Source organism: Armigeres subalbatus, chromosome 3, assembly GCF_024139115.2.
Source record: "Armigeres subalbatus isolate Guangzhou_Male chromosome 3, GZ_Asu_2, whole genome shotgun sequence".
Classification (NCBI taxonomy): domain Eukaryota; kingdom Metazoa; phylum Arthropoda; class Insecta; order Diptera; family Culicidae; genus Armigeres; species Armigeres subalbatus.
In genome coordinates, this window is record NC_085141.1 from 89,611,468 (window position 1) to 89,623,317 (window position 11,850).

Genomic DNA, 11,850 nt, shown 5'->3' on the forward strand with positions numbered 1-11,850 from the left:
TCGCATACAGCAGCTTCCCCAGCCACTCGGAGCTTTCTTGGCTCAAGCTCAACTCGTTCCTACAAAGGCGACGTCGTCAGTCCATAACTCGCACAAGTGGGCTGTCACTCAGTTGATATTCTTCCGTCGTCGTTTACTTTTCACACATATCACAGCACCGGGTTGTGTACGTTTCATAAATATGAGTATTTCTGTAGAAATGAGCACGTTTTCCGTATTCGTAGCCTTTTCACGTAAATGGAATACGATACTTTTACATAATTAGGAATGAAAAAAGAAGTGCGTGATAGTTTGATACACATTCATTTCGACTTTTCCCTTCCTTGCAGAATATAGTGAAGGGGGTGTTTTCGGAATAAGCCTTCTTGAGAGCAGTGGAGATGATATCTTAAAAATATATTGTAACAATGTTGAAAACATTGCTATTTGATAAAGAAATTTCAAACACATTCTAAAATTCCCCCCCTGTGATGAAAACATAATACATAAAATTTCTAGTGCCAGCGTGGGCGGTAGCTATCAGGGTTTCAAATTTTACCCGAGGTGGAAAACTTTAGTTTTGCGAGTGACATGTTGCTCACACAAGCGTGTGAACAACTTCGTGGGACTTTCCAAAAAGGCTAACCAAACGTCTATGTATGCATGCCATGAATGCATGGCCAAATTCCTCCCACCTGTGATGAGGCTCTTGGCGCTGTAGAAGTTTGGAAGCCACCTGAAGGCATTTCAGCTTGTTAAATAGTCCCCTCGCTTGCCGGCGGCGCGGTGCGGTGCGGTGGTGTTGACGAATGTCGGTCTCAAGCGGAGATCACGTACGGGCACCACCAGCACATTGTACGTAGGCTGATAGGTGGTAGAAGCGCCGGGGTTTCTATTTGGGAGTCTGTGAAATAGTTAAACTTTGATGCAGATTTCCGTCGCTTGCAGTTTGTGGGTTTCAAAATTTGTGTGTCGTGTGCTAGATTGGTTTGTTTCCTACTAACCACAAGCAACCACGTGGGGTTTCTGCTATCGATAGATGTTGGTTGTACGACTTTGAAGTCGTATCAATTATTCTCCCCTTCTTGTATTTTTAGCTTTTTCAAAGCATATTACTAATGGCAATTAACTTATAGACGAATCTAAACTTATTGAGCTCTCTCACAGTTAGAGATTTAGATCTTTCTATGCTAACTAAATGTCTGAATACGTTGTATGCTATTTCGCCGAAAAACAAAAATTCTCTACGAAGTTCCTTCAGAAATAATTCCAATAATTCATCCATAAGCTCTTAAACTAATTCCTCAGCAAATAATTTTTAGAGCTTCTCCGAAAATTTCTCCATGATTTCTTTCGGAAATTTATCCAGCAGCTTTTTTCCTGAAAGTCCACCAGAGGTTCTGTCAAGAGCACTTTTAAATTTCTCCAAGAATTCCGCTGGAGATCGTCCAGAAGCTCCTTCGGTAGTTCGCCACGGGATTCCTCCAAAAATCCTTTTTTTTTTATTTTAAGATACATATTGAATTTCTAAACAAATGATTGTTTAATTTTTCTAATTTTTAAGTCTTAAAGGCTTTCATTTTTTTCTGGAGATTCTTTTGGAGGAACTCGTGGAGGAGTTTCCTGAGAAACTTCTTTAGGAGTTTCTTGAGAAACTTATGGAGGTATTTCCAAAGAAGCACCTATAGGTTTTTTTTGGAAGAACTCCTTTTGGAAATTGTGGAGCAACTCCTAGAGGAATTTTCGGAGGAACTCCTGGAGGAATTACATGAAAATCTCTTGAAGTAATTTCTGAAGGGACTCCTGGAGGAGTTTCCCGAGAATCTTCTGTAGAAATTCCTGGAGAAACTCCTGGAGGTATTTCCAAAGAAGCACCTATAGGAATTTTTAGGAAGAACTTCTTTTGGTAATTTTGGTGCAACTTCTGGATGAATTTTGGGAGGAACTCCTCGAGGAATTTCCGAAGGAACCTTTGGAGGAATTTTAAATTGATGTATTCCAAAAACTTTGTCAGAATGATGATATTATGCTCGTGCCTACGTGTCGGCATCATCTCCAGGGGATACTGGGGAATATTTTTAGTTTTGAATTTTTGGGGAGAAGGGTGTGTGTTAAAAAATTGGCCAATTTTCGTGTTACGTACCCTTTCTAAGATGATTGTTTGTGGTGTTTCTTCTGGAGGAATTTGCGGAGAAAATTCTGGAGGGACTTTAGGAGGAATTCCAGTAAAACTACTTCTAGAGGTATATCTGGGGGAGCTGTTGAAGGATTTTCCAAAGAAACTTTTGGAAGAATTTCCTGGGTACGAACATATGGACGAATATTGCAAGAAATTTGTGGAGGAATTCCTGGAGGAGTTTCAAAATGAATTTGCGGAGGAGTTTCCTAGTGAATCTTTGGTAGAATTATTTGAGGAGCTTTTGAGGGAACTCCTGGACGAATTAGTTAAGGAGACTGGAGACTCTGGAGACTCCTGGAAAAATTTTCAAAAAACTCCTGGAGGAATTTGCGAAGGTATTTCTGACGGAATATTCGGACATGGAAGTATTTCCGAAAAAATATTTAAAAAAAATTGGAGGAAATCCTGAAAGAACACTTGGAGAAAATTCTGAGAATCTTCCAGAGTGATTTCCAAAGGAACTGTTGAAGGAGTTTTCTCAGGATCTCCTGGAGCAATTTCCAGATAAATTTCCAAAGGAACTCTTGGATGTATTTCCAGATGAATTTCCGGAGGAACACAAAAGAAATATCTTGAGAAAAACTATAAGGACGTTCTTAAGGAATTTTCTGAAGGTTTCTTGGAGTAATTTCTGAAGAAAATCCTGGAAAATTCTGGAGGAACTCCCTTAGGAAATTCTGGAGAGACTCCTGGAGGAATTTTCTGAGGAGCTCCTGGAGGAATTTATTGAGAATCTCAAATCTCAAGAGGAACGCCCGGAGGAATTTCCGAAAGAATTTCTGAAGGAATTTTTGGAGTAAGCTCAGGAGGTACTTTGGGAGGAAGGAACTTTTGGAGATATTTCCGGGATTGGAAACTCTTGAAGGATTTTCCAAAGATTCTTTTGGATAAATTTCCTGGGTAAATTCTGAAGGATTTTTTGAAGGAATATTTAAAGAAACTTCTGGAGGAGTTTTAGAAAGAATTACCGGGAGAATTTCCGAAGGAATTTTTGAAGGAATTCCTTGAGGAGGTTTCTTGAGGAACTCCTGGAGGATGTTCTAAGGGAACTATTGGAGCAATTTCGGGAAGACGTTGTGGTTGACCCGTCCGATGACCTCGATGATTACGCCGGAGGCCCACTGCCACTTGGTGTTGCTGCGGTAGACCTTGGCGTAGACCATGTCGCCTTTTCGGAAGCCACGAGGAGTTGCGCCATGCTTCCAGTTGAACTGTTCGTCTTGGCGTTGATTGAGAACCACTGGCTTCGGTTGTTGGTGATGCAGGAGATCGAGAACCGTCTTGATGTCTCGACCAAGCATCAGCTGCGAAGGAGTTCTGCCATTCAGAACACGACTGGGAGTGGTTCGGTAGACCTGGAGGAACGTCTGGAGCGATTCCGAGATACTTTCCCCCCTCGTTGATTTTGCGCAACGACCTCTTGAAGGTGTCCACAAATCTCTCCGCCTGGCCATTGGACTGTGGGTGATACGGCGATGTCCGGAAATGTTGAATGCCGTTCTTCCTGCACAAAACCGCGAACTGTTCTGACGTGAACTGCGTTCCATTGTCGGAGACTATGACGTTGGGAACGCCAAAACGGGCAAACAGCTCGTCGAGGAACTCGGTCACTGCTGATGTTGTCGGTCCAACATTCGGGAGTTCGTCTACGATCCAGACAACGGGCTCGTTTTCGACCGGTGGTACCGGAAGTACGAAGACCTTTTCCTCAAGGACGGAGCGAAGTTGGACGATGCGGCGAAAGTGCGGTTGCTGTTGATAAGCCTCAGCGTGACGATGCACGACAAGTACGTCAACTTCGTGCTCCCAAAGCACACCCATGAGTACTCGTTCGATGAGACGGTGAAGAAGCTGACAGAGCTATTCAGCGTCCGAATCTCCCTGTTCAGCAAGCGGTACCAGTGCTTCCAGCTAACGAAGCATGACGCGGACGACTTTCTAACGTACGCTGGGACGGTCAACCGATGCTGTGAAGACTTCGAGCTCAGCAAGATCACGGAGGACGTATTCAAGAGCCTGATTTGCACCTGTGGGCTCCGATCATCGAAGGACGCATACATCCGAACGAGACTCCTATCCAAGCTTGAGGCTAACGCGGCGGGTGAATGCACTCTGGAATCATTCATCACGGAGTGCCAACGTCTGCAAAACCTCAAGCACTACACGGCCATGGTGGAACACAAGAAATCGGTGAGTACAATCTGCGCAGTCAAGCAGAACAAGCCTCCACCGATGACACCGAGTTCCAAAGAGAAGCAGAAGACGAAGTCCGAAGGTCCAAAAACACCCTGCTGGCAGTGTGGCGGAATGCACTACGTCCGGGACTGCACCTACACGAAGCACGTTTGTCGGGACTGCAAGCAAACCGGCCACAAAGGAGGGTATTGTGGCAGCTACACATCGAAGGCGGCACACTAGAAGAAGAAGCACGTGAACGGAGTTTTCTCCATCAACCTGGTCAGCTGCACTTCTAGACGGAAGCTCCTAACGGTGGATATCAACGGGTCTCAAGTCACTCTGCAGTTGGACACCGCATCCGACATCACCATCGTTTCGAAGAAGCAGTGGAAGAAGAACCTGGGCTCGCCAACGCTGACTCCCACAACACGGACTGCCCGGACTGCGTCGGGTGACGCTTTTCATCTACTTGGTGAACTCCGAGTCCCAATCAAACACGAAGGTGTCACCAAAACCGCAACTTTCTACGTGACCAACAATAGCATCAACCTGATCGGTCTGGACTGGATTAAGCTGTTGGACACCCCGCTATCTGCAATCTGCAACCAGGTCCACGTTGCCTGCGTATTCCGAAGTGTTCAAGAACGGCCTCGGACACTGCAAGAAGATGAAGGTCCGACTCTATCTCAAGCCCGATGCCAAACCCGTTTCACCCGTCGACCGACTTCAATCGCTGGGCATCATCACGCCTGTCGATTTCTCGCAGTGGGCGGCTCCGATCGTCGTAGTGAAGAAGCCCGCAGGAAAAGTACGAATCTGTGCCGATTACTCAACTGGACTGAACGCTGCCCTGGAGCCCAACCATTACCCGCTACCGGTCCCTGATGACATCTTTACCAAGCTCAATGGGTGTCGGTATTTCAGCGTAATCGACCTGAGTGACGCTTAACTTCAAGTGGACGTTGACGACGACTCGAAGCAGCTGCTCACAATCAACACGCATCGAGGTCTCTTCCGCTTCAACCGGCTCGCACCAGGAGTAAAATCCGCTCCAGGGGTTTTTCAGCAGTTGATGAACAGCATGGTTGCCGATCTCGAAGGAGTGGACACGTTTCTGGACGACATCTTCGTGGCCAGCAAAACCGAAGAGGAGCACCACAAGATGCTCAACGCACTGTTTCAACGCCTTCAAGCCTACGGTTTCGTTCTGAGGGAAGAAAAGTGCAACATTCTGCAGCCGGAGGTAAAGTACTTAGCGCACATTGTAGACGAGAACGGACTCCGTCCAGACCAATCCAAGGTGGAAGCCATTGTCAAGATGCCACCGCCCAAAGATGTCACAACTCTACGCTCGTTCCTTGGTGCGGTGAATTTCTACGCGAAGTTTGTCCCGGAGATGCACCAACTGGGGCGGCCACTCGACGCGCTGCTGAAGAAGGATGCCAAATTCGTTTGGAACAGCGAGTGCCAGAAATCGTTCAGGTGCTTCAAGGAAGTACTCCAGTCGAATTTGCTTCTGACACACTACGATCCATCACTAGACATCATAGTTGCTGCCGACGCCTTGCAGTCCGGAATCGGTGCCTGCCTTCTACACAGGTTCCCCTATGGCTCACTCAAAGCTGTTGCACACGCTTCCCGCTCACTCACCCCCGCGGAGGCAAATTACGGACAGATCGAGAAGAAAGGTCTTGCACTGGTGTTTGCCGTAACGAAATTCCATCGGATGCTGCTCGGGCGCAAGTTCACCCTCCAGACGGATCATCAGCCACTCCTGCGGATATTCGGACAGAAGAAGGGTATTCCGGTTCACACGGCCAACCGCCTTCAACGTTGGGCCCTGACGCTTCTGGGCTACAACTTTGACATCGAGTACGTGTCCACCACGCAGTTTGGATATGCCGACGTACTGTCCCGCCAACGGTTACGTCAAACCAGAGGAGGACTTCATCATCGCATCGATTCAACTGGAAGACGACATCGAGATTCCACTCCAGGAATCCATCAGTTCGCTGCCAGTTACGTTCAAATCGGTGCGCGGCGCTACTCTCCAGTGCCCGGTTCTCCAACAAAAAATCCAGTACAACCAGCGTGGATGGCCCTCCAAAATCGATGACATCGCTAACCCTGAAGTTCACCCTTTCTTCGCTCATCGAGCTGCTCTATCGGTAGTCATGATGTCCAACCGTTTGGTGATTCCGGACAGTTTTCGGCAGCGGATTCTCAGGCAACTCCACCGAGGACATCCGGGAATGGATCGGATGAAAGCTATCGCACGTAGTAACGTGTACTGGCCGAGGATCGATGACCACATTGCTGATTTTGTGAAGAGATGTGAAAGCTGTGTCACACATTCGAAGACACCGTCTAAGGTTCCGCTACAGTCGTGGTCACTCGCTCAATCTCCCTGGGAGCGTATCCACATCGACTTCGCCGGCCCAATCAACGGTCTGCATTTCCTCATAGTGGCGGACGCCTTCACCATCCTCGTCGCCGAAATGTTGTACTTTAAATACGACTTTATTCTAGGATGGTTGGGTACAAAGTAAAGTTTTCACATTTGTTGATTATCAAGTTGCTATGGCTGAACTAGTCGCTAGGGTCGCGACTGGTGGTAATCATTGACTACTATGTTCGTGGCTAACAAGGAACTCCTGGAAGAATTCTGGAGGGACTCCTGGAGTTTGGAGGAACTCCTGGAGGAATTTCTTGAGAATCTCACGGAGGTTTTTCAAGAGGAACGCCCGGAGGAATTTCCGAAAGAATTCCTGAAAAAAATTAGGAGGAAGTTCAGGAGGTACTTTGGGAGGAATTTCCGGTGGAACTTCTGGAAGTATTTTCGGGAGAGCTCTTGGAGGGTTTACCAAAAAAAACTCTTGAAGGATTTTCCAAAGAATCTGTAGGAGAAATTTCCTAAGAAAAATTTGAAGTACCTTTTGAAGAAATTATCAAAGAAACTTCTGGAGAAGATTCAGTAGGATTTACCGGAAGACTTTCCGAAGATGTTTTTGGAGGAATTCTTCGAGGAGGTTTCTTGAGGAGCTCCTAGAGGATGTTCTGGGGGAAATATTGGAGCAATTTCGGAGGATTCAGGAATTTTCAGACGATTCTTGGAGGAATTTCCGGAAGACTTTCCCAAGGAGCTCCTGCAAGTGTTATCTAAAGGAACTGGTGGAGGATTTTCTGGAGGATCTTCTTGGTGGGTTTCTGAAGGAATGCCTAGAAGAATTTCCTCAGAAACTTCTGGAAAAATATCTTGAGTTACTATTTTAGGACGTTCTGAAGGAATTTTTGAAGGAATTATTGGAGTAATTTCTGGAAAACTTTCTAAAAGAACTCCTAATTTATGGAGGAATTTCTTGAGAAACTCCTGGTGTGAATTTCCGAAAAAACTTATGGAGAAATTTTCGGAGGAAGTTCTGGAGGGACTTTGGGAGGTATTTCCTGGGAAGTTCTAGAGAAACTTATAGAGGAATATTAAAAGGAACTTTTGGAGGAATATCCGAAGGAGTTTCAGAAGGAATTTGTGAAAGAAAAATCCGAATGAGTCTTTGAAGAAATCCCTTAAAGACTTTTTTAAGAAAATCTTGGACGAATTGGTTTAAGAACTCCTGGAAGATTTTCCAAAATCTCCTGGGAGAATTTTCGAAGGTAGAAAGAACTTTCGGGAAGGTTCTGGAGGTATTTCCGGAGAATTTTTGAAAAAAACTTTTGATGGAATTTCTGTAGGAGTTTGTTGAAGAACTCCTAGAAAAAAAATCAGAGGATCTTCTGGAGTAATTTCTAAAAGAACTGCTGGAGGATTTTCCGAATAAATTCCGAATAAGTTCCAAAAGGAAATCTTGGAGGATTTTTTTTATGAGGAAGTTTTGTAGGAACTTCTAGATCAATTTCAGGAGGAATTCCCGGAGCACTTCCCAAGAATCGCCTGGAAAAGATTCGTAAGGAACTGCTTGAGAAATTTCTTGATAAACTCGTGGAGGAATTTCTGGAGGAACTTCTGGGACAATTTTTGGAGGATCTTTAGGAATAATTTTGGCTCAAGGACATTGAGGAATTTCTTGAGAAACTCTCTGTAGGGATTTTTGGAGGATTTCTTGAGGTAATATCTGTAAATATTTTCATACGAACACGAACACCTGGAGAAACTCCTTCAGGAAGTTCCGATGGAACTCATGGATGAATTTCTTACGAATCTCTTAAAGGAATTTCCAAAGGAACTCCTGGAAGAATTTCCTGAGTTCCTGGAGAAACATCTTGATGAACTTCAGGGATTCCTGAGGGAACTCCTGAAGAAATTTCCAAAGGTACTTCGGCAGAAGTTTCTGACGAAACTTTTGGAGGAATTTTTGAAGAAACTTATTTTTGAGAAAATTGGAAAGAAATTTCTGGATAACTTTCCGAAGGAACTTCTGGAGGAATTTTCGAAAAAACTTATGGAAGAATTTTCAGAGGATCTTCTAGAAGAATTTTGGATGGAAATTCTGGAGGGACTCTGAAAGGATCTTCTTGAGGAATTTCCAAAGGGACTTTTGGAGGGTTTTCAAAAGAAACTTCTGAAGGAATTTTCGGAGGAACTCCTAGAGTAAATTCTGAAGCGACTCTTGGAAGAGTTGTCGGAGGAGCTACTGGAAGAACTTCCAAATGAATCCTGGAGGAATTTAGGAAGGAATTTCGGGAAGAATTTTTTTAAGAACTCCTGGAGCAATTTCTCGAGAGGCTCCAGGAGGTATTTCCGGAGAAAATTAAAAACTCATTTTCCGGAGGAAGTTCTGGGAGTAATTCCTGGAAGAGTCGAAAATACTGTAGAAAATCATGAAAAATAAATTAAGGTATAACATTTAAGGTATGACGAAATCTGTTTTTGAAGTATGAAAGAAAATTCTCGAACACCCCTTACCCAGCTGCCGAAAGCGAGGTTTCTTTTGGCTGGTTATTACGTCCTTTTTGTCGTTACGTCGAACATATTGCATCACAAATATCTTACAACGCTTGGTTTTGGCTAGAAAATGACAATTAAGTCACGTTTTTGTTACACCAAACGGATGTAATAACACATCTTATTTACGACGGCTATGATGTGCACCAAATTCGATGTGATATTACAATTTTTTTCTGTGTATTAAGCTTTTAGACTAACTTATTGAAACCCCATTCATAGTGACCATTAGGGTGGCACAAAAAACACTTTTTCAAAAATTTGATGGGCCGCCCTCTTATTCGATTCTATTTGATGCCCTTATGCTCTGGACAAAATTTCAGCCAAATCGGTCAACGTTTGGGCGGTGCTAAACTCGTTGGAAGTTTATATGAAAAAATGTATGCAGAAACATCCAAAAACAGTGATTTGCAGTTGGATGGTACAATTTACGATCAAGAACAGAATTTAATGCTGAAAACCGCGAGAAGATTAGAGTTTATTAGGCAAAGATATTAGCATTTTACTGGAGTGTTATAGGGGTGAATTTATTACTTTTCAAAGGTAATTTTTCAACTTCGTTTTACAGACTTAATACAATAAGCCTTACAAATATTTTTTCATTTTTTTTGGGCCAAAATCTATGCGAAATGAATTTTTGGGGGATCCATTTTCAAGCCAGTAACACAGTCCAGATAGGCGTCCCGCGTTTCGCAGGACGCTTGCTGGTCACATTATATTTTATGGATCATGGTTTTATATGAGACACCTAAAATTGCGACACCTAAAATTGTGACGAAAAATCAGTTCAGTGCGTGATTTCTCTTGTTTCGGACAGCAGAACGATGGCGCGATCGGCCGAAATATTGTGTTCTGCATTGCGCGGACGGTAATAAAAATCAGTTCAGTGCGTGATTTCTCTTGTTTCGGACGGTTAGGTAAAATCACTGTGTATAAAGAATGACACGGTCGTATCGCTTATCAGAGTGAATCCAGATCCAACGATGCCTACCAACTAACTGATAATCCTTCCTGTGGTTTTTGTGGAGACGCAGAGGTAAACACGGTCTTCAAATAGCAAAAACCACCTACTAATATTCCTTCCCTCTTTCTAACTGACTACAAGGATGTGGCCGGCGCCGTTATTGATCATTTGAATATTGGAGTCACTGAAACTTCCACACTGAGAATGCTTGAACAATCCCAGTCAATCATTACATTGGATTCTTTCACTGATTCTGGTCAATCACGGAATAGCAACCATAGATATGTGTAGTCAGTCAAAGCTAAAAGCAAAGAAGCTACTAATTTGAGCCACCCTAGTGACCATATATCTACTTCTTCTGCTTACATGGCATTACCATTATTGTTCATTTACCCTATCATGTCCATTTCCGGCCGGATAAGAGAGAGAACTTAATATTACATCTATTTCTTGTTGTTTTTCCTCTCATTCCAATATGGTTTTTAATTGAATCTTTTTTCATAAATTTATTACTATTGTTATAATGCTCATTTTGCATAATTGTTACGAATTGAACTGATATTTTTTCATTTTTGCCTGTAAATCAGACAACCCCAATCAATATTCTGTGGGCAAATTTCGCTGACTATAAGCTTCTGTCTAACGAGCGAATTGATGGATACTTGCTTAAAATGTCAACATCCCAGTTAACCTCCGGGGACCATTGTCATTTCTAAGAGCAAGTTTTCTCTGCTTCATTGGAATCGACACCACAAAAAGCGAGCAATCTCGTCAACTTTATGTCGGCCACTTTTTAACAACGCCGGCGCCTGAAAAAGCTGACAACGTCCACATTCATCAGGTCTCGATGGGGGAATCGGTTGTGCTTCTCCGCCCGGCAACCGCTGACCGCACTTCAAATTAATTGTAGCATCTTCACCTCCTTGTTTCTTCTTAATGACATAACAAAAATCATAAGATACCAGTGGAAGTTATTGCGTTTTAGTGTTCCATCCAGCTAAACCGCTCTACCCGTTGGACCATTATAAATCAGCAATCCCAAACGGCGACGGAAGCAGGAATGAGGACAATGGACCGTTTCGTGATTATCTGAGCTAGTCCCCGTGTCCCTGTGGATGGGTCCAGTAGTGGACACATTCCGATCACGTTCGGTGTTTTACTGTCAAAATGGATCAATCAAGGTAACTCATTTTGCACTCACCGCATCAAAACAACGGCACCACTGTATATGCATATTTCTATTCGTGTGTGTTTGACAGAACATGTCTACGGTGGCGCGATCTGCTCATTTCATAGCGGCAGTTTTTGCTTATTGATTGGTTCATTATGACTGGTTTGTTAGCGAGTGCCCTAAAGTGAGAGATTGCGAGCTGGGCCATTAACGTTACGACCGGGGAGGTCGTTGGCAATTTCTTCACCTCTTGCCGGGAAGGGTCAGGACAAGGGAGCAATTTATTGACTTTCGCATGGTATCCCGTGCACAAACTTTTCGGAACTATAACCCCAAACTAAGAAGTGGAATGAGTGGCGTTCCGAAAAGGGATGCGAAATCTGATAGTGGCTCTTATAGCTAGTAAATTGTCTGTGGAAGGATCCAAAAGAAGAAGTAGT

General features: G+C 43.9%; 1 protein-coding gene across 1 annotated transcript; it reads left to right on the top strand.

Moving 5' to 3' along the window:
- Positions 1 to 3,716: 3,716 nt before the first annotated feature.
- On the top strand, positions 3,717 to 6,452 carry LOC134221798 (uncharacterized protein K02A2.6-like). Its single transcript, XM_062700979.1, has 5 exons — positions 3,717 to 3,740; positions 3,800 to 4,539; positions 4,633 to 4,892; positions 4,972 to 5,247; positions 5,293 to 6,452. The coding sequence occupies exons 1-5, from the start codon at positions 3,717 to 3,719 to the stop codon at positions 6,450 to 6,452; spliced, it is 2,460 nt and encodes an 819-aa protein (XP_062556963.1).
- Positions 6,453 to 11,850: the final 5,398 nt, after the last annotated feature.